General features: G+C 37.9%; 1 protein-coding gene across 1 annotated transcript; it reads right to left on the bottom strand.

The window, feature by feature from the left end:
• Positions 1 to 9,567: 9,567 nt before the first annotated feature.
• LOC117411767 (proline and serine-rich protein 2-like) lies at positions 9,568 to 19,513 on the bottom strand. Its single transcript, XM_034019508.3, has 5 exons — positions 19,336 to 19,513; positions 14,077 to 14,212; positions 13,242 to 13,359; positions 13,127 to 13,156; positions 9,568 to 12,206 (listed from the first exon to the last, which is right to left on the bottom strand). The coding sequence occupies exons 2-5, from the start codon at positions 14,155 to 14,157 to the stop codon at positions 11,626 to 11,628; spliced, it is 810 nt and encodes a 269-aa protein (XP_033875399.1). The 5' UTR covers positions 14,158 to 14,212; positions 19,336 to 19,513; the 3' UTR covers positions 9,568 to 11,625.
• Between the last annotated feature and the right edge of the window lie 4,304 nt (positions 19,514 to 23,817).

The following is a 23,817-nucleotide window of genomic DNA, read 5'->3' as shown; positions in this document are numbered from 1 at the left end:
GTTGTAATAGAATCGCAATCTGGGAAGCAATTAAAATGCCAAACAGAAGGCTTGGGTATATAGCCAGAAGTGTAGAGTACAAATCCAAGGAGGTTATGATGAGGTTGTACAATACACTGGTGAGACTGCACTTAGAATACTGCGATCAATTCTGGTCACCACACAACCAAAAACATTGTGGTCCTGGAGAGACATATCCCAGGGTTTAAAGGAATGAGCTACGAAGGCAGGTTGAGAAATTGTATTTACTTAGCCTGGAACAAAGAAGAATTAGGGGTGTCTTTTTTGGAATCTGAAAATGAGTTGATAAAGTGAACCTTAAGCATACTTTAAATGCAGCACAGAAACCGTATAGACTTAGGACAGAGGGTAGGAGACCTTTCTTCACACAAGAGTACTGAGGGCAGGGATTGGGTGATCTAGACTTGTTGTTGAGGCAGAATCACTTGGATCCTTTAAGACCCAACTTGACAAAGTTCTGAGATCGATGAGCTACTAGGAACTGGTTGATCATTGATGGGCCAAATGGCCTCCTCTCATTTGTAATTATGTTGTTATTTATGTTTCTTGCTGAGCAGCTCTAACTCAGGTTAAAGTACCTTAACACAGACTTATCAGAAAAATATACAGTAATGGGGTAATTGCATTGAGAACCACTCAGAATTATTGCAAATATCATAAAAAGGTACAGGACCATGTGGCAGGGTGAAAGCCCTGCCGGTGCACAGGTGTGTGGGGAATATTGGGTTGGCAGGGAGGGGGTTAAATTCCTCCCTGCAGAAACACCTGGGAATGTGGCTGGAGCTGTGAATTGAATACTAGGTGATTAATTAGGTGAATGGTGTTGGGGAGAGAGTTACTGTTGAAGAAGCTGAGAGTAGAGTCTATGTTGGTGTTCCTGGGGTATAGTTGCTGTTAAGGTGAGTGTTGTGCTGTGTTTGTCTTGTTTTGTTTAAATGTTTGCTTTGGCCGCCGTGCCGCTGGTTTTTTTGTTCCTGTGTTTTGTTTGTGGTTTTATTATTGTTGTTATTAAACATGCGCATTAGCGCTTAAATTTGTGACTAATAAGTGACTAATAAACGTGTATCATTATCGGGTTTTATTTAATTATATTTCATGCCTTATTAAATATTAAAAGCTTGCTAAATATTAGAAATATTCTGTATTCTATATATTTAATAGTGTTTTTTAATTAATGGTTTCATTTCATAAAATGTGGCTCTAATGAGGGTTCTCATTTTAACTTGAGTCAGTACGGTAACTCTTCTACTTAGTCTAAAGAGTTTGATGGTTTAATTTAGTACCATAGATCATGAACGTCTAGGGGGCAGCAGTCATCACCTGGACTTTGTTGTAATTGGGAACATTTTCAATACGCACCTGGGGATTATCTGGAAGTTCTTGGTTCGTTGCAGTTGGTGCTAACTAGCTGTCACAAAGACGGCCGGAGTGGGTGGCGTCAGACCAGATGGAGGAAATAAATAAACAGAGAGATGGGGTTTTGGTGAGGCTGAACGCGTGATCGCGTTCAGCATTTAATAAACAGAACAGAAAATAAAAGGTTGGAACAGACAAAAACACTGGACACGGCACTATAGCCAAAATAAATAGACATACAAAACGACTAAACACTAAACAGACGGTGCAGGACAGACAGACGAACAAACACGGTGAGTGAAAACACTTAACTATTCTTCTTCTTCTTATTATTATTACCTCCGTCTCCAATCCCGTTCTCCACTCACTGAACACCAACCCCGACTGAGTGAAACTGTGCATCTATATATACTGTTGTGCTGGGATTCAATTACTAATTAATTACTCACTTGAATCCCAGCACGTGAATTCATTACGTGCAACCCCGTGCCACACATTATACACATTTTATCTGCACGTGAAGTGATGTGCCATCCTCGTGCCTAAATATAATTATACACTTTAAACACACGTGAAACACAGACCCGTTTATATCCCGTGTACCAATCTATACACCAACATTAACACACGCACGCAACATACAAATGCACACAGGGACGGGGCACATTGCCACACTAGCGTACTAGTATTATTCTGAAGTACTAACCAGGGGATCATCTGCAGCTTTTTTGTTTGTTGCAATTGACCCCAAGTGTTTGCTATATTGAATAGATTTAATGCAATGATCATGCACAGTATGTATCATTAAGTTCAGGCTTCAGGGTTGTCAAAAGAAACATTAAAAAAAAAAACGGTCCTAATAGCTAAGGAAACACCTGTGACCAGAAACAGTGAGAAGAAAAGGAGTGAAGTGAATAGCTTTGAGGAGAGTGTGAAGATGGGGAGACGAGATAATAGAAATGAGATGAAAGGAGTGCATACAAAATGAAAGCCACAGATAAAACAAGGCTATTAACATACTCAAAGAGATAAACACCAATTTGTCTAAGCAGCTGTGCAACACTGGGCAAGCTTTCATAGATGTTAAGCCCTGCATACACGAGGAAACATGTTTCAAGACAAAATATTTCCTTGTGTATGCTGGATGTTTCCGTGTGTCCAGAAACAACGACGCATGATTCCCGGTTTATATTCAAGAAACATTTTGCCTTTAGGAGAGACTCTGTGAGCATGAGTCATCGATCATGTGATCGATCAAAAGAAGTTAGAAAGGCCAAGAGAGAGATAGAAATCAACATTGCTAAGGGGGCTAAAACCAATTCCAAAATGTTTTTTCCAATATTATAATAGCAAGAGAACATTCAAAGAGGAGGTTAAATGTCTAAGAGAAAAATAGCAAATATATTTAAATGATTACTTTTCACAGGTTTTTACAAAGGAGGACACGAACAACATGCCCCACATGTCAACCTGTTCCTAGCCAGTTTTAAATAACTTTAGCACAACAGAGACAGAAGTGTGAAAGGGTCTAGGAGCGCTTAAAATAAACAAATCCCCTGGGCTGGATGAGATCCTCCCAATAGTACTCAAAGAAATAAAAGAAGTTATTTACAAACCGCTAATCAACAGTCTCTTGACACAGGGGTTGTACTGACAGACTGGAAAATTTCAAGTGTAATACCGATCCACAAAAAGGGAGACAAAACCGAACCAGGTAACTACAGACCAATAAGCCTGACTTCTATTATATGTGAACTTATGGAAACTATAATAAGATCCAAAATGGAAAATTACCTATATGGTAACAATATCCTGGGAGACAGTCTGGTTTTAGGAAAGGGACATCGTGTCTAACTAACCTGCTTGATTTTTTTTGAGGATGCAACATCGACAATGGATAATTGCAAAGCATATGACATGGTTTATTTAGACTTCCAGAAAGCTTTTGACAAAGTCCTGCATAAAAGATTAATTCTCAAACTGAACGCAGTAGGGATTCAAGGAAATGCATGCACATGCATTAGGGAGTGGTTATCATGTAGAAAACAGAAAGTACTGATTAGAGGAGAAACCTCAAAATGGAGCGAGGTAACCAGTGGTGTACCAAAGGGATCAGTATTAGTCCTCTGCTAGTCCTAATCTACATTAAGGATTTAGATTCTGGTATAGTAAGCAAACTTGTTAAATTTGCAGACGACACAAAAATAGGAGGCAAAAAATGGCAAACACTGTTGCAGCAGCAAAGGTTATTCAAAATGATGTAGACAGCATTCAGAACTGGGCAGACACATGGCAAATGACATTTAATAGAGAAAAGTGTAAAGTTATAATGCACATATTTATTGCATGCAGGCAATAAATATGTGCATTATAAATATCATATGGGAGATACTGAAATTGAAGAAGGAATCTATGAAAAAGACCTAGGAGTTTATGTTGACTCAGAAATGTCTTCATCTAGACAATGTGGGGAAGCTATAAAAAAGGCCAACAAGATGCTCGGATATATTGTGAGAAGTGTTGATTAAATCAAGGGAAGTAATGTTAAAACTTTACAATGCATTATTAAGACCTCATCTGGAATATTGTGTTCAGTTCTGGTCACCTCGTTACAAAAAGGATATTGCTGCTCTAGAAAGAGCGACCAGAATTATCCCGGGTTTAAAAGGCATGTCGTATGCAGACAGGCTAAAAGAATTGAATCTATTCAGTCTTGAACAAAGAAGACTACGCGGTGAACTGATTCAAGCATTCAAAATTCTAAAAGGTATTGACAATGTCGACCCAGGGGACTTTTTCGACCTGAAAAAAGAAACAAGGACCAGGGGTCACAAATGGAGATTAGATAAAGGGGCATTCAGAACAGAAAATAGGAGGCACTTTTTTTGCACAGAGAATTGTTGAAGCTGACACCCTGGGATCCTTCAAGAAGCTGCTTGATGAGATTCTGGGATCAATAAGCTACTAACAACCAAACAAGCAAGATGGGCTGAATGGCCTCCTCTTGTTTGTAAACTTTCTTATGTTCTTCTGTTCTTATGTTCTTATGAATACAGTTGTAACTATACTACTTCTATGCTGTGTGTGCTTAGGTGGCACAACATATCTCAATTAATCCTACACCTCTTCAAGTACCATATTTGTTTTTAACAGACTGAGGCTTTTCATTTTCATTTACATTTTTTTTATGAAACCTATAAATTGTGCAGTTTGCTTGTTCCAGCTACAATATTAGTTTGATAAAAAAAAAAAAAATCTTTAATGTATTCTTCACTATTCTTTCAAAATAATTATTTGATTAAACATATATTTCACATAGAATCAAACTTCGGTATTATAAACTGTTTTCATTTTCTTTTGTTTTAGACCTGCCTTTTTGGCACAGTTTTCTCAAAGCGACCTAGGGTGCTTTCTTCTTAACTTTGTTACAGAGAATCATTAAGACAAGAGCACTAGCTATCTTCTGATTCCCTGTAATCAAATCTGGCAAGGCAGGTGGTACAGTAGCTATCACTGACCCCCAGCTTCAATACGTCTGCAATGTGTCAGGACGTGTTTCAGCTCTTTAGAAACTTACTAAAATAATATATTGGTTATCACATTAATTAGCAAGTCAAAATGTTATCCTATTAACAGATTTTAATTATATTTAAATAAAAAACAGCTCCAAATAAATTAATCTAAAAGATGAGTATTTTTTATTTATTTTTTTCTTAAAACAGTATTTATATTACCTATTAATTAACCCTAAAGTTAACCCCACAGTTAAGCACAGCACAGAATCCAGGACCAGAGGACACTTCTGGAAATAAAGTGGATATAGAATTAGAAGAGAGGGTAGGAGACACTTCTTCACACAGAGACCAGTAAGGGTATGAATTTGGTTAGCTAGCCATGATGTTGATGCTGAATCATTGGTATCCTCTAAGACCTTTAAGACAAGTTATGGTGTCATATGAAATCAATGACCATGTCTTATGTTAAAGCACATTCAAACATCTTTTCAATTTAGACTTAAAAGAATCCAGTGTTCCAACTTGCCCAGTGTCAACCAGAATAGAGTTCCACAAGCAGAAGCACACAAAGGGCTCTGGCTTCAGTTAATTTAAGGTGATCTTTTGGAACAAGTAAAAATTCAGCATTTTCTGATCTCAAAGACCGAATAGGAATATACAGTTAGTAGTTCTTGGAGATAGGATGGCCCTAATCCACGAAGGACCTTTTAAATTATTAACATCATTTAGATATTTTATTAAACATCATATAATCAAAGAAACTACAAAATTGCATTGCCCCAGAAGCCATAATAGTAGTACAGTATTTCATGTTAGATTTTGAAATTTCTGTCAGTTTTTCGTTAAGTATGAAAAACTACAAAGTGGTATGTAATTCAATAAGTTAATGTAACATTATTCAGCAGGTTCCATTCGACTTTATGAAGCAAACATTTGGCCATAGCTGTACATTCATTAGATTTCTTGTAAAATATATTTAAAATGAAAGCTTAATTATCCTCTTTACAAAAAGAGCTGGAAATCACTATCTGAGGTTAACAAAAAAACATCACCTTAATTTTTATTTTGAAGAAGAACAAGAATATAAATTGTACAGTTTCTGCAGCTTTGGGACCCTATGTTTTCCTTAATAGTCACTTTAAGTCTCTTCCCTGTGATCCATGGCAACTAGGTTTGAGAAGTACAAATAAATATACAGTACTGTGCAAAAGTTTTAGGCAGGTGTGAAAAAATGCTGTAAAGTAAGAATGCTTTCAAAAATAGACATGTTAATAGTTTAGATTTATCAATTAACAAAATGCAAAGTGAGTGAACAGAAGAAAAATCTACATCAAATCAATATTTGGTGTGACCACCCTTTGCCTTCAAAACAGCATCAATTCTTCTAGGTACACTTGCACACAGTTTTTGAAGGAACTCGGCAGGTAGGTTGGCCCAAACATCTTGGAGAACTAACCACAGTTCTTCTGTGGATTTAGGCAGCCTCAGTTGCTTCTCTCTCTTCATGTAATCCCAGACAGACTCGATGATGTTGAGATCAGGGCTCTGTGGGGGCCATACCATCACTTCCAGGACTCCTTCTTGTTCTTTACGCTGAAGATAGTTCTTAATGACTTTCGCTGTATGTTTGGGGTCGTTGTCATGCTGCAGAATAAATTTGGGGCCAATCAGATGCCTCCCTGATGGTATTGCATGATGGATAAGTATCTGCCTGTACTTCTCAGCATTGAGGAGACCATTAATTCTGACCAAATCCCCAACTCCATTTGCAGAAATGCAGCCCCAAACTTGCAAGGAACCTCCACCATGCTTCACTGTTGCCTGCAGACACTCATTTGTGTACCGCTCTCCAGCCCTTCGGCGAACAAACTGCCTTCTGCTACAGCCAAATATTTCAAATTTTGACTCATCAGTCCAGAGCACCTGCTGCCATTTTTCTGCACCCCAGTTCCTGTGTTTTTCGTGCATAGTTTCCACATCAGAGGTATGGTTTTTTGGCCGCAAGTCTTCCATGAAGGCCACTTCTGACCAGACTTCTCCGGACAGTAGATGGGTGTACCAGGGTCCCACTGTTTTCTGCCAATTCTGAGCTGATGGCACTGCTGGACATCTTCCGATTGCAAAGGGAAGTAAGCATGATGTGTCTTTCATCTGCTGCAGTAAGTTTCCTTGGCCAACCAGTGCGTCTACGGTCCTCAACGTTGCCCGTTTCTTTGTGCTTCTTCAAAAGAGCTTGGACAGCACATCTGGAAACCCCTGTCTGCCTTGAAATTTCTGCCTGGGAGAGACCTTGCTGATGCAGTATAAATACCTTGTGTCTTGTTGCTGTGCTCAGTCTTGCCATGGTGTATGACTTTTGACAGTAAACTGTCTTCAGCAACCTAACCTTGTTAGCTGAGTTTGGCTGTTCCTCACCCAGTTTTATTCCTCCTACACAGCTGTTTCTGTTTCAGTTAATGATTGTGTTTCAACCTACATATTGAATTGATGATCATTAACATCTGTTTGGTATAATTGTTTAATCATACACCTGACTATATGCCTACAAAATCCCTGACTTTGTGCAAGTGTACCTAGAAGAATTGATGCTGTTTTGAAGACAAAGGGTGGTCACACCAAATATGGATTTGATTTAGATTTTTCTTCTGTTCACTCACTTTGCATTTAGTTAATTGATAAATATAATCTATTAACATGTCTATTTTTGAAAGCATTCTTACTTTACAGCATTTTTCACACCTGCCTAAAACTTTTGCACAGTACTGTATAACAACAGTTTATGTGGAGATACAGCATCATTTCAGTCAGTCCTCTGCAGTAAATTACTGTTGTCCATAAATGAGACTTCTATGCTGCTGGCAATTCTAATTACGCTTTTCCTTGTGTTTTATTTATTTTTATGTACAAACCAAACCAAAATAAACTAAACCTAATCCACCTCTGTTTCCTAACTAAACAAGTAGAGCCTTGTCTAATATGGGGACAGGCTAAACCGGTTTACCTCAACCAAAACAAACACAAGTTCTTTGTAGTTTATTCCAACTTCCAGCTGCAGCTGCCAAATACATTTTGCTCAAGTCCGAAATACTGGCCAGAGAGGGTGTCACTATTGCAGTCAGAGCACAATGGTTCCATACCCGGAGGTATGTAGAAGGAAAAGCCTAGAGGTCACAATTGTTTGATTTAATTCATTTAGCCAGAAGATGAAACCATAAATTAACAGCTCAGCTTGTGTGATAGAGCTACTAGAGCATTTTTTTGGGAAACTTACCTTCATCTTTGAGGAAGTGGGTTGATCAAGGTGACCCTCAAACTGCGGACGAGTTAATTGCACTTGCCGAGCGGCAGCTCATAGAGATGGCCTTTGTCAGAACCACTTCCCCGACAAAGACAAGGAGGACCTGGCGATCCCTGAACCCGAAGCCCCAGACTACTGTAGGTACCGGTAAATCTGAATTTGGGCAAGGGGGCGTTGAAGAGTGGTCTGAAACCGTTGAGTTCCAGAGTTCCAGCCGTGCTGGCCCCTTGATTCTTATCCCTGAGGGTCTAAACTTTAATAAAACACTGGCCTGAAAATTGTAGCAAAGAGTGTCAACTCCTTCACTATTTAGGCTATCTGGATTCCTGACTAATATATACATTATTCCTGGTAAACTCATTCATTATTGGCAACCTGGCAAATGAATTAAGCAGAAATAAGTATGGCAACCTGGCTCTACAATGAAATCACTGTGCAAGTGATTGCACCATTCAGGGCCACAGCAAGGACAGCAACGGTCAGGAAACGTCTAGAAAAGTGAAGGCAATGTTGATAACCACAAAAATAATTATGAAACAAGACTTCTTCTCTCTGAAAGTCAGTGAAGGGCTTCAGCTTAACCAAACTATATTTATAAAAGGCTGTGTAACACAGCAGGGAGGGGGTTAATCCTCCCTGCGTGAAAAAATAAACATGTGCGAATGCACATTTGGTTTAATTTAATTTGTTAATTGTTTTATTATTTAATTATCCCCTGCACCTGGTAACTATTGTTAAATTAGAACCAGGTGCAGGCTATTTAAAGAGGGCAGTCAGTTTGCTCAGGGCTGCTGAGTAGAAGGAGGCAGAAGAGGTGCTCTGCTTCCGAGCAGTCGAGAGAAGTGTGTGCAGTGTAAACCTGTGTGGTTTTGTTGAAGCGTTTTGTTTTGTTACAGGTAAACGGCTTAGCCGTCCTGTTTATAGGTTAGGTTTCTGTTTTGGGTTTTAGTTATTGCTCGAATAGAGCTAGGTGTTTGTTTTATTTATTGTGTTTGTAAATTTAAAAAAAAAAGCGCAACCGCGCTGGAAAACTCAATTCTTGTGTCTGGGTCAAGTTTTTAAAGGGGCAAACGAACCCGAGTGGAAGCGGCTCGGTTACAGCTGCTAGAACTACAAAAGACTCTTAAAACTGAAATGCACCATCATTTGTAAAATATTCTTTCACAGGAGGTCCACCAGATGGTGCTGGCGCTTTCTAACATAAAGACCCTTTTGGTTGACCTTATCAACTCATGACCAAAGCACCTGAACAAAAAAATTCTAATAATAAAATGACAGTACCTGAGTAATTGCAATAAGAACCAGAATGCTGTCAAACATCAGAGAAGTTAAGGGGAAAGGAAACAAATAGTGAACATGTGAAGTAACTCATTGATTAATATTAGCTCATAAAACGAATTCATCCACAATGGTAGTATTAATGCCTTTTATTACACTTACAGATTGATCGATTTGCAACATGTTTTGTGAAATAAAATTTAAGTGCTGTTGCAAAAGTCAGAAGAATACTACTTTTGCAACATTAACAGCTGGGTCAGTTTCAGAAATACCTTGATAAATGTTTCCCGTTGTGTCTTTTTATACGTACTGTCGTCAGCACAAGAAAAAACAGAATACTGTGTTTCCTGCTTGAGAGCACAAACCCACACATTTGTATTTTTGTTGTATTTTCTGTCGCTGCAGAAGTACCTTTCACATTGCTGCTGGGATTGCACTGCAGATTTCTGTGCCTAACTCCCCTGAAGAAATCATTGAAAAATGGTCACAATGCAAACCCTCTGCAGACTTGCAGGTCAAAGCACTGCCATCATGGCTGCACTATATCCTATGTCTTCCTAATGTTGAGCCCTGTAAATATTGCAATAGCCAGAACAAGGCTGTTTTGCTTTCAAGATACATTTTATCACAGTCTGCTCACTTTTTGATTTTAAGGGTAGCATGTACACTATATTTGTATTAAACAATATTCAGAATATATACACATACAGAATATGGCCCTGTTTTTTTGTATAAAATGGTTCTTCATCCTGTTCCAAATAAAAGTAGGTTATATAATGATGCTGTATTAACCACTGCCTTCCAGCAGATGGCACTAATGTATCTAATGTTAAACTATCCCTAAACAACACATTGTTTGATTTTTTTATATATACATATAAATGTGTATGGCACTCTGCATATTTCACATACGAAACTGGGTAGAATGAAAAAAGGACATTTTTCATTTACAATTCAGAGTTCAACTGGGATAAGTCTGAACTCATTTCAAAACTTGGTTAGCCTTACAAAAGAGTACAGGCAATTTAAAACCCTCTCGGAAATGTAATTTTGGTGATTTATATAACTAAATAAATGGCTTCCTAAACTGCTGGTCTGAGCTATTGTACTAGCTAAAAGAATCAGGGGAATTCAATTTAGTAGGCAAATATGATGGTGAGGTAAGCAAATCTTACCATTGTATGCAGCAATGTAAATGCTGCAAAAGTAAATTACAGTAGAAAATGTTCTTTTTACTAAATAAAACGCAGTCGCTTGAATGTGACTATGCTCTCTTTAAAAGGTGTTGAGTGTGGATATACAGCTGAGGACCAAATTTAAAGTCAACACCTCAAAGACATTAGGCTGAGGTTGAGGCCGAGGTCTAGGCCAAAGTGCAGTATTGGGGTAGACTAATCTGAGATTATAGTTGAGGTAAAAATAGCTGAATGGGTTGACTGGTCTCCACTTAAAAAACAAAACAAAGCAACAAAAAACAACATGTATTTGATAATGTGGGTGCGCAATTTTAAAACAACTTTGAATTTTTTTTTTTTTTATTAATGTTCTAAAATGTAATTGAAATGTTCTTAGATTTCAAACGCAACTGCACTTCTGTCCATCTAAAATCACATGCTTCACAATTAAATAACCCTTAATTAGTCACCTACCAGTTTTAAAAGATGTGATGACTGAATGATACAAGAATAATACATTAGATATGTCACACCCTTAACAAGTTACTCTTGAATAAATTATTTAAAAATAAATAAATAAATGATTTGTGTTTTTTGTTAAATTTGGGGTTGTGAATTCATTGACATAAACACTTTGTAAAACATGTGTTAATCAATGGGCACAAACATTATTATTATTATACATTATTATTATTATTATTATTATTATTATTATTATTATTATTATTATTATTATTATTTTACACATTCTGTTAGTTGTTACTGCATTTTCTGAATTTACGGATCTGCTTTTATAAATACATTAAATAAATATAAAACGCCCATATTAACCCCAAGTGGTCCAAGTGGTGAGACGTTGTGCATACCCGTGAGTACTACTGCATAGTACTCACAGGTATTGCAGAGAGCTATTGCATAGTTGCTTTAGATAAAAAAAATCTCAGAGAGAGATCCGAGTTACATCAAGTCAACTTTGCCTGAGTTAGAGCCGCAAAAGTCCCAGTTTCTTTAAGGCTTCCTGATGGTCTTTATCCTCAATGGTGGATGACATTTGAGGGCTTGACATGGTCGTATCTGGGGGCGACTGAGAGTACTTCTGCTCCCTAGGAGACCCTGGGGGTGTTGGTGCCTCTTCTGGAGTTTTAAGGAACCCCAGTTTCTGAAGAGCATCGACCCTTGGGCTATTGAAGTCTGAACCTTCTGGAAATAAAGAAGTGGGGGATCGCGGACCCTCGCGAAGGTTTGATGATTCATCCGTGCAGGTGCCACCAAACCGAGCCAGAACCTGAGCCCGCAGCTCCTGGACGCTAACTCCTGATCTCAAGATGGTGTCAAACTTGCGCACGTGAGCAGGCTGGTGGCTGGAGGATCGGGCCAGTCGTGGAGAGACCAGGGTTTGCGGACGGATAGCTGGTATATCCAGCGGGGCAGATGTTGGCATTTCAAGTTGGTGATTGTGATCTGCTGTGACTGGATTTGGGTTTTGGGGTTCCTCAGCAGCGGGGGTGACCTCCTCTTGTTCTGGTTCTATGTTCGGACCACCATCCCTATCATCCGCATTGTCTAAAAACAAAACATACGGACAGTGCCGTGATGTATTGCATTATACACTACCCTCCAATAAATATGGGGACAGATAACACACTTAGCCGCACTTTGATCTCTTAATCAATACATATCCTGGTATTCTTCCAATACCCACAGATATTTTACAGAGGAAGAACTACCAATACAGAATGATTAGGTAGAACATGTATGTCTGCAATGGTGTATGGTAAGACTGGTATGCTTTACAGTGTGTGCCTCATCCCCGGTTTTGTGCATATATTCATCTGTCCCAAAACCTGTTGGAGAGTTGTGTATATGTACCATGGTACCCCTATATTACCCCTATATATTGTACAGTGGTTATCCCGGGATTACCCCTATATTACCCCAATATATTGCCCCTATTAAAATCCTTTAATCCTGGAGGATTACCAGCTCTTGATTAACACACCTGAAAATCACATATTAATACTGTGTTCTGCTGCTGATGGTGGGTCTAAAACAGAATTTGTAGTACTGAAGTTAGGGATATTTTTTTGATTCTACATGAATTTTATGTTTAATCAAATAATTGTATAGAAAATGACAGGCTTGAATTTATGACACAATTCTGTGTAAACTCTATGCATAGATGCCATCAAGATTGATTAACAAAATAGGTTATGAAACACACTACCAGCTCCAACATAGACTCTGCATCATAGAATCATTACCCTCTCTATAAACGTTTGGTACATTACATAGTCATATTCTTGCTAACAGATCTTTAGCACTGTAAGACCAAAATGTATAATTTTAGGTTTGAGTTAGGACTACGAAGTTTGAACTAGTGGAGTTCCTGTAGTTAAACCAGGCACAGGCCATAATATTAGTCAGTGAGTTAGAGAATCGGAGAGCAAAGGAGAATTTGCCATTAGTCATTACTCATTACATACCTGTTAGCGTTTCTGTTTCCTGTGCTCCTCCTGATAGAGAAAGAAAAATGTATAAATGTATGCCAGTTCATCTAGTCGGACCTGTGTCGATCATTCCACTGTAATATTACAGTACCTGTCCTTTCTTCTTGATCGTCTGCCACCATATCAGCTTCCAAGGAATCAATGGTGTCCATTAGGTATTTTAGACATTCTTGCTCTTCGTTAGACAGATAACTGAAAATGTCTTCATCCTAAAAATGAACAACAAGGTATGTAAGAGACAAACAATCCCACGTTACACGTGTCATTGTGTTTTCATTTTAAAACATCATAGGGTCTAATGTAATGATGTAAACAGGGGTGTGTCTTCAAGCTGTCTTGCCTTGACTCTTCAGGTGAAATGATCAAGGCTTCTTAACCCAGTGTTGTAGCAGACATCAAAACACATGTTTGAAAACTGCAAGAGCGTCTACCTACGTGTACTTGTGATGGCTGTGACAAAACAACAAGCATCACAGTTTACAGAAGTATTCCTACATCTTAAATCTAAAAAAAATCGCAACAACTTAACACCAGAAAGAAATATTTAAATACATACTCCCGTGTGACCTACAACACTAAAAGAAATTAATTAAATGATGAACGTTACAACTAGAACTCTTGTTCTTGTTCAACATTGATGACGACTTCCCGTCAAACCATTTCTTGAGAAATCTGTATATCCTAAATAAAGGTTTAAAAATGACGAATTTTATACTCTTTCGAAGGATGTACCTCCTACAGCACAGTGCCTCCCAAGATCATTGTAGAGCCCAGGGAAGAGTGCCCCTTACTGAGCCAATAAAAACCCTTCTGAAGTACCTGATTGTCCTTGGAGTCCACTCATCCAAGTACTGGCCCAACACAACCTTGTTTAGCTTCTCATAGTTGATAACGTCATACCAGTTCATATATATAAACTAGCTTACCAACTCTTCATTAGCAGGCTCAGTCCGTTCCTCGTCATTCTCCTCTCCATTTATACAAACTGGATCTGAAACTGAATCCATCTTTCAAGAAGTTATGTCCTGTTCAATTCTTAGCTAGTATTGCTGGTTCATTACCCTGATTTGGAAAACAAAACAAGAAGAGTTACATAACAAAGTCGGAACAACCCTTGTGCTGGCTTAGGTCAAATATCTTTAACCTATAGGTTATGCCATTGTGAGGACCCTCTGTGTGTGTGTGTGCCCAGGTTAAGCACCACAAAAGACTTGGTCAGCCTAACAAGGTCCATGTTATTGTGCTTTTGATCAATTCAACCGGTTTTATTATTATTATTTGTTTATTTAGCAGACACTTTTATCCAAGGTGACTTACAGAGACTAGGGTGTGTGAACTATGCATCAGCTGCAGAGTCACTTACAACAACGTCTCACTCGAAAGACGGAGCACAAGGAGGTTAAGTGACTTGCTCAAGGTCGCACAGTGAATCAGTGAGTAAGCTGGGATTTGAACCGGGGACTTTCTGGTTATAAGCCCTTTTCTTTAACCACCAGACCACACAGCCTCCCATCTTGTTTACATTGGGGTCTTCCTGAATGCAGCAGTGCCAGTTGTGTGGAACTGTCCTAACATACATACACACACAAAAAAAAAAAACTCTTGAATTGGAAGAAGAAGATAAAAGGACCACACACAGGAACCACATTTACCTGACAAAGTACAGTTTATATTTATACTGTTTTCATACAATGTGAATCACACTGGAATTTCATATTGGGTAAGATACTATACAATTCAACTAAGTCAGTACACTTGGCAAACTTGGATCCAAACTTGTGTTCCCTTTTTAACTGTATTCTAACCAGCTAGGGTTTGATGATGCATTGAACCACTTTGAACATTACAATATACAGTACAAATCTGGTACATGAACTTCAGAAGCTGTATTCTGATGTTAAGAACACTGAAATGACAACTATATGAGAGGACATGACATGCAAATTAGGGTTTTCTTTTTTGTTGGCAGCTGTGACCCACACACAGGCTAATTAACTAGAGTGATTCCCATGCTGATGTGTCATTAAATTAGACATCCAGATTACGACATCATTTCCAATTTACGCTGAGAGTCAACGTGTTCGACCTCTCCAGTGGTAACTTTACATCATGTAAATCGCTGATAGTACTCCTCGGAGGACTGTGAATCTTTTACCTGGAAGTTATTATGCCAAATCCAGAGGGTATGTTAATAAGGTTTGTGGTTTAAGGTTTTACCTGATAAACAACAAGACATCAAATGAAACCAGTCTTCAAAATGCTACATGAATATATACCAAAAATAATTCCACTTGTGGGACTGTATAAAAACTTAATTAAATCAAGTTTGCAGATCATGAAACATGTTTTTAACTGTTCTAGAGATGGTTAGAGGTTTATTTTCATTATCAAAGCAACAGTCCTTAAAAAAAGGTTTGTGAATATGGGCCCATGTGAAGAATGAGGACTTATTGTAGGCATATTTTAAACGTATGGTATTTGTATATATTGTTCACCAGCATTGCTGTTGTTCCCATCTGTAATTTGAACTGACTTGAGTCTGGAATACTGAGGGAACAAAGGAGAGAACGGTGACCAATATGTGTTTTTACTTAAGAACAAAATTTACAAGCGAGAGGAGTCCATTCCGTCCATCAGTGCTTATCCAGTTCCTAGTTGCTGACTGATCTCTAACCTTTGTCGGGTCTTAAAGGATCCCAATGATTCAGTATCAACAACTTGGCTACTATCTGTGTAAAGAAGTGCCTTCTACCCTCTGGCCTATGTCTATCTCTACTCCACAGAGCCCTGTTAATAAACGTGCAAATGAATAGAACTGGAACTTTTTGAACATCACAACTGAAAGCCGACTGTCGCAATACAGAGGGACTGGCACAGAAATATACAAGTCATGACAAGACCCTCAATAATTTGTTTCTGTGAAATTCTTTTATGCATCATGTATTGCTTGAACATAGATTGATTGAAATAGTTTTCAATTTGGGGGGTTACGAATGCAGCCTGCGTTCACTCTATCGAAAACCTGCAAATTAAGATGTTCATTTAATTGCTGTTGTGGACTATCAAGGGAATAAGCTGCTTTATTAAAGCAGTGTTGACCTGAGGAGAGTTTGGCGCTTATTCTAGCTGATCTACCTGCAGCAAATTGTAGCAACAACTATTTGGCTCTCACCTTTATGGTGCCAGTAGTCTCTGAAAATAGACTAACCTTGATGAACTGCCTAATAAACAGAGCCCTGTGTTTTTCACAAATACGAAATAGGATTAAATAAAATAAAATTCAACACATAAAACAAAATAAAATGAAAGGCAAATATAATATAAAATAAAATAAAATGAAAACTCATTATAAAGCAAACATAGAAACACATTTTTAAATACGGAGGTTTATATAAAAAATACTTTAAATAAATACTTTCAATCGTAGTTGTCAAGGCTCAGCCGTTACCACAGACACTGTCTGAAGGGAAATGGAAGCTCTGACTAGCACTTGCGCAGATGTATAATTTGGAGCGAGTCGTTTGGTATTAAAATTGTGATGGAAGAGACGTTTCTTTCTAAAATGCCTAAACTGTGCATAACAATTAAACAACGCTGCAAAGAATCGCTCCTGACTTCTCTTGGTCAGCCACTCGGGCATCAGTGGATACAAATATTTTGTAGGAATGTTTTGTGACCGTGCCACTGCTGAGGGAAGTGGAAATACATTAGTTTGTGTTGCGGTACATGAAACTAAGCGACAGTGTGAAAGATGCAGTTCAGAATAATTTTGACGGCTCTGTATATTATTGACATGCTGTTTGGGCTCAGGTGCCAGAATGCCAGCTTATCCAATACCGTGATTTCTTGTCTCGTGTACCCTGTGGTTTTCGTTGACTTGCAACCAGTATTCACTGATTCCAAGTGATAGACGACAACCATTAAAAAAGAAAACGTAGAGTTCTGTTGTATGCTTGCGTTTAATTCTTAATTTGAATATTTGTGCTAGACTGAAGCTCCTTATGAACACATGCGTAAAATATCCACATTTTCTTTCAGTAACCTGCTTTTTGAGTTGATGCTGAATTATACAACATTCTGAATTCAGCCATTTTTTGTGATTGTTGATTTAATATCCTTCATGCTGATTTGATTTTCATTGTGCAGTAATAAAAGTATTTTTTATTATATCTTATTGTATATTTATAGAAGGCATGGGCAGTATTTACTGTAAATAGGCAGGTTATTAAAAATAGTGGGGGACTTCTAATGAGAAATTATGGTAACGTAATTATTTTTCTGTTGCAGGTCTGTTTATGTCAAAATAATAAAAAATAAATATATAGTTAAAACATTATCTATCCTTTGTTTTTATTTATATACATCTATTTGAGTTATTTTATAAATGTGTATCTGTAATAAAACAAAATAAAACACTTTTTAGTGGTTAAAACGAAATAAAATGAAATTTGTGAAAAACAAAAAATGATAAAACAAAAAATAAAACGAATTTCACAGGGCTTTACTCATAAACAAAGTAGGCCACCTGTGCAATGCAGGATTCATTCTGTGTGGGAATGCATTTATCATGTACTGAACAAAGTAAATGGTGAGGCTCCCCCACAATATCACCCTTTATTCCTACTCATGCCTCTTGCTCCCTAAATACATTGGTATCATTGAATATAATAGTCCCCTTTTTAATTATATCCAAAATATTTTAATTAAAATCCCACAGGTACAGTGGCACCCCAATAATGATCACTTTACTGTCAATGCAGAATGACTGTGTGGGCCACTTCATTTTAATCTAAAACATGTTCCTGCATTGGTGACTGACAAAATTGCTGCTCCATTTTGTCCTGGACGTCACCACTGCAGAAACGTGTTCTTCAAAGGATGATGATTATTCAGGGATACCGAGATATTTAGTAAGTAAGGGGTCTTGGTGGGGTAAAGGCTGTTTCAAGGCTGGTGACAGCATCATTTTAACCGTTTGGTTTTCATTTTTTCCTCTGGTGTATTGTATAACAGTAGGCTGTTTTTCTGCAGTGCCTTCACTAACCTAGTTATACAGCTGCTCTTTCATGATATTTGATCTGGAACCTGTGCAAGACCTGGCCCCATAATAAACAAATCTTGTTTGTCTATTCCTCTGCAGTGGAACATTTGAATGTCAAATCCCTGTTTAAAGGGACACTCACCAGAGTCTGAAGCTGTACTGTTGAGCATTGTTTTTATGTATGTATGCTGCACAGTATGCTTGTGTATTTTCCTTTACTGAGGGCTAAATGCATTTTAACTGTGACCAGACTCCCAAAGTATAAACGACTGAAAGGAAAATTGGCTTGTTAAAATGGATTCAATTCGGCATCTCTACCCAGTGTACTGGTGTATCTCAGCAATTATTAAAAATGCTTTAATTTTCCCAGCAGGTGGTTATATGGTTGTAAAATCTGTGTGTGTGTGTGTGTGTGTGTGTGTGTGTGTGTGTGGTCTGATCTCGTGTTGTCAGCCCATGTTACAGGAGAGCTTTTCATAAAATACCTCTCTAGATTGTATGTGGAGTACAGAATCATGGCGACCAATCAGAATGCAATATCTTCCATACCCATATGTTAGGCTGTATTTCCATCTGCCATTGGATCAGCAGATCAGCAGCCTGCAGAACTAGATCTCACCAGTTTGCACATGGGCATCCAGTGGGGAAAGCACCGAATAGTCGACTAGTCGAACAGTAAAGTGACAGTCGACCAATGCGAAGAACGCTAGAGGCGCGTTTTAAATCTCAGCAGAAATAAAATATGTAAACTGAACGTGAAGGCTGTGAATATATTATGCTGTCAAGTGCTGCTGCCAAGTCCTGCTTGTATCCTTGATCACTTTTACCTATAGCCCACGGAATACGAACTCACTATTCATGGATTACATGTCCAGGGTAAAGCGGATTAAACATTCTTCACCGCTTTCTTTAATCAGGTCCTGTGTAACTCCGTGAGTGATTAGCACACTACAACTGTTTTATATATATTTTTTGTTTGTTTGACATACATACATAAATAAATAAATAACATAGCATTTATGCTCCCAACATAGTAATTCATTGTACAACTTTCCACAAACTTTGATGATGCCATTCAGTGACAGTGGACATTAATAACACGCACGACATGTAAAGCTTTTAAATAAGTATTGAATCAACTTACCTTTATATTTTACTACATTAGTTATTTCCGTATGCAACTGTCGATTTCATTTTGAACTGCAGCAACCTGTCGCATTAGAAAAACTAAAAAGAATCTCCCTAAACACGGGAACACTCCACCCATCTAAACTGCAGCCACACGTCGGACGCACCTTTCTCTGTCTCGCTGTCTGCTTCTAAATAAATCCCAACGAAGCACAGACTGATTACGTACTGTACAGTGTTTGTTTAGAACCGGCAGGTGTTCCGTGTGTCTTGTATTCTATGAGCTGCAGGCAAATACAGGGCTCTCCTAGTTTAAGGTGGCTTACCTTGAGTAAACAGTCGCATTCAAACCAGAGCTTCCATTTCGGCTATGGGAGATCCGGGGAAAAGAAACTATACAAATAAACCAGTTTTGCACAAACACGAGAACATTGTATGTATTATATAAAACAAAATACATATTATTTATACAGATTTGTACTTCTAAAAGACAAGATATTTAAAACGAACAAGGTAGTTAAAGGAAGGTTTTAATTGCGAGAATAAATCCATTAGTTGAAATGAATGAATGTTTTATTTCTGAAAATGAACTAATAAGGAGTGGGATGGGGTGTAATGTAAAGGAAATCCCACCACGACAAATAGATACAGTATGTGAAAAATATATAATTGATCTGTGCTTAAAACAATGTGGAACTTGACAAAATGATTATAGTCTTCTGTGTACTAAATATTAATGCAAGAACTCAAAGTATTCAGTCATTCTGACCAACTCATTTAATATACAGTGTTTATATAACTCTGCAAATATGAAGTCACTATCTCAGATGTTCTCTAATATATTATGGCCGGGCGTTTGAAAAAGCAAAAGAGAGAGTTCCATAACAATCTTTTACAGTTAACAATAATTCAATATATTTCTGGAATATTAAATTACCGTTGCAGTGTAGTTGTACCTAATTCAGTACGTTCATTGGGCCACCTAATCACATTTTCATTGTACATTATGTAATATGCATGTTAAATCAAACCACTCTTTCATGAAGAGAAAACAATAGCCGCCATGGTACCTGCCCAGTTTACCAGTGGCTTAGATCCCTTTTTTATTTCCTTACATGTACTAACAAGTAATGTAAATACGATAACGTGAGGATGGGCGTGTGAAAGAAGCAATTGAACATTTGAATGACATGTACTTTATGATCCAAAATACATAAAGCACTTTCATTTATCACTATAGCAACCGCTGTAGGACCTCATCCAGTATCAGTTTATCTAGTTTTGACCCCAAGGCCAAAAATGAATATCTAAATAATGTCATACATTAATAGAGAGGCCTAGTAAATATACTGTAGCATTACACATGGTCAGGTAAACAACAAACAATATGGGTATTTGTTTTCAATTTAGGCCCCAGTGTTTACTTAAACTTAGGCCCTGGTTATTCACTACAAATAGAGTCTAGCTGACCCCTCCATTCCCTGTCTCTGGAGCCCCTCCCACCAGCAACTTCACCTGACGAATAACCCCAAGAACAACACTGGTGTAGAAAAACATTATACTGTTTCATCCCCATAGTCACCGGAGAATGCTCCAAACCAAGCCCCCATAGCAGAGCATCACCACCCACTGTCCCATGTACCCCAGGGTAACCTTTTATAAGGAAGTACAGTCAAAATTCAGCATATTGTTTACTTTTGAAATGAAATCATTTTTATTTCACTTTCCTTAGAAATGAGTCATCTCTGCAGTGAGTTGTTGGGATTGTAGTCCTGGACAAGATGTAGTCTCTGAATAAACTCGACAAAAACTACAAATCCCAGTGTCCACAGTAGCAGCTCTTGAGTTAGGTTCAAGGATTATTTAGTCAGCTTTTTTCTTGTTAGTGATAAATACAAATGTATTTGTTATTCAATAACATTCGTTATTATCAGTTCTCATCATTTATACGATATTCAACTCGTGGTACCTTTGTGTTGACTTTCTAATTGTTCTCCTTCTTCTTCCTTTTCCTCCCTGGTGAGTCTGGAGGTGGACAGAGTGTCTGTCTCAGTGTTTTCCAGACAGTGCCTGTTCACAGCCAACGCTACTTAGATTTCAAGCCATTACTGCTAACTGTGCCACTCAAAGGTGTACACATTCAGTTATAATCCAACTCCTCTGTAGCACAACTGTGAAGACCCGGTTCTGTACCAGCAGGCTCAGTGTCTCCCTATATAGATAAGTATGTCCTCCCAGCTTGATCAGTTAGATCATTAAAAGAGTTATTAGTTAGCGTCACTTTTGGAACCAAACCCAGGGTAGATTAATTCAGGTAAGGTATTGAGATAAGAAACACATTTTAGGCTATGCACCATATAAAAAAATAAAAAACATTGAAGAGCAGAGCTTAGTCTATCCCTGGAACATGGTAATTATGTGACAAAATGGTCAGGGTTAACTGGTATTGGATATGGGGTTCAGGAGTGATTAATTAGTTCAGGTTTAATCTCTTGGAAAAAATGCCTTTTTTTAACTTTATTACTGCATTCATTAATTGTACTGTATTTGTTTCTAATATGTCATGTTTGTGTTCAGTTTTATATTGTTCAAATAATATCTCACGCTCCGTGTACTTCAGAAGTCAGAATACATTTAGATTAATTGACTAGTCCCTAATAAAAAACACAGGCAGGCAGGATGTAGAATTTATTAATAAAAGTTTGAAGATACTGGGCTTAGTTTATTGTGTATTTGAGACATTGCAGCTTTGACAGCTTCGAGTTTTATTTTATAACAGGAACATTTTACACATAAATCAAAGAATCAAGAATAGTCTATCTGAAATACGAAACTTCGTCATTGGACATTTTATAAACTGAACGTAGAGAATGGGAGCCAACACTCTTTCACCTCCTTGCAACAATTATTTAAACCACTTGGTGTCGCCAAACACAAAGCTTTCTACCCACAGAAGCTTTAAGACTGTGTTTAGTGTTCTGGAAAGCCACATGTGCTTTACCAGGCCTCTCTGGTCTTTACAATGTTTACATGTGCTTTACCATGCTTTCACTATGCTTTATTTTACTTTGCTATGCTTTTACTATGGGAAACATTTATCATGGAAGCTACATGTCATTACCTCCATTGTCATCTTCATTTCCAGTGAAGCAGCTAGTTAATGTGGTGAATATTCTGTAAGGGTTGTTGCTAGTTCCCATAAGAGAAAAGTACTGTGTAATTTGAATTGCAGTTAATCTACAAGGGGGGGGGGGGGGGGGGGCTAATTTGTAAGTAGGTTAATGCTACAAATAGACCTTATTCTGCTCTCCAATCAATGGCTACTCACATGACACACTCTGATGGAATCGAGACATTACTGCAGTGTAAGGTTCAGTTTTCACACTGAACACGTGGTTTTGTTGAGATGGTTTGGGTTGTGGTTTCCTCTCCAGCAGGTCTTTTGCAATTCATAGGCAACAGATCAGTAGAGTATTCTGATAAACTTCTTGACAGGATTGACGATTAGCATCAGATTTAATCAGATTTCAAGTGGCCTACAAGTTTCTTTGAGTTGTTGGGATTGTAGTCCTGGACAAGATGTAGTCACTGAATAAACTCAACAAAAACTACAAATCCCAGTGTCCACAGTAGCAGCTCTTGAGTTAGGTTCAAGGATTATTTAGTCAGCTTTTTTCTTGTTGTTAGTGATAAATACAATGCAGAAATGGATATCTGGACTGGAACCCACTGAAATATGAATTCATAACAACACATAAGAAAACTGACGAACAAGAGCAGCCCTTTCAGCTGGTCAACCCTCGTCCGGTTCCTGGTAGCTGATTACAATAAGGATTCTTCATCAACAAAGGCTGCCCTGTCACAAAGACATTCTTACCCTAAACGAGACAGAGTTAAATTATTAATTGTTGTTAGATTACTGTTTCATTTGCACAAGGCAACACAAGGAATGCTCTTCAGCAGTATTCTCCCTACTGCTTTATAATGTGTATGTCATTTTATAAAGTATGTATTTACAAGAGCAACATCCTTGTTAAGCAGTAGAGTATAAAGTTATTCTAGGTGTTTGATACATAATAATAATAATAATAATTGTTTATTTAGCAGACGCCTTTATCCAAGGTGACTTGCAGAGACTAGGGTGTGTGAACTATGCATCAGCTACAGAGTCACTTACAATTACATCTCACCCGAAAGACAGAGCAGAAAGACAGAGAACCAGGGACCTCCTAGTTACAAACCCTTTTCTTTAACCACTGGACCACACAGCCTCCATAAGGACTATTAAAGTTATAGGGTTAACTAGCTTGATTTATTCTAAAATGAATGAATAAAGCAGTATACATTTTAGCATATTTTAGAGAAAGCAGGAGAATGTTTTTGTCACCTTTCTCTTTTCTTCTTCTTCTCCTCTGTCAAAAGTGCTTTTGCTTGTGGGTTGATGGTTTGGTATTTATGACCTTCCCCCACAATCAGCTTTGTGGAGTCTTTTCAGAAG

The sequence above is a fragment of the Acipenser ruthenus genome, chromosome 16 (assembly GCF_902713425.1).
Source record: "Acipenser ruthenus chromosome 16, fAciRut3.2 maternal haplotype, whole genome shotgun sequence".
NCBI lineage: Eukaryota > Metazoa > Chordata > Actinopteri > Acipenseriformes > Acipenseridae > Acipenser > Acipenser ruthenus.
This window is presented reverse-complemented; position numbering and strand designations above follow the sequence as displayed.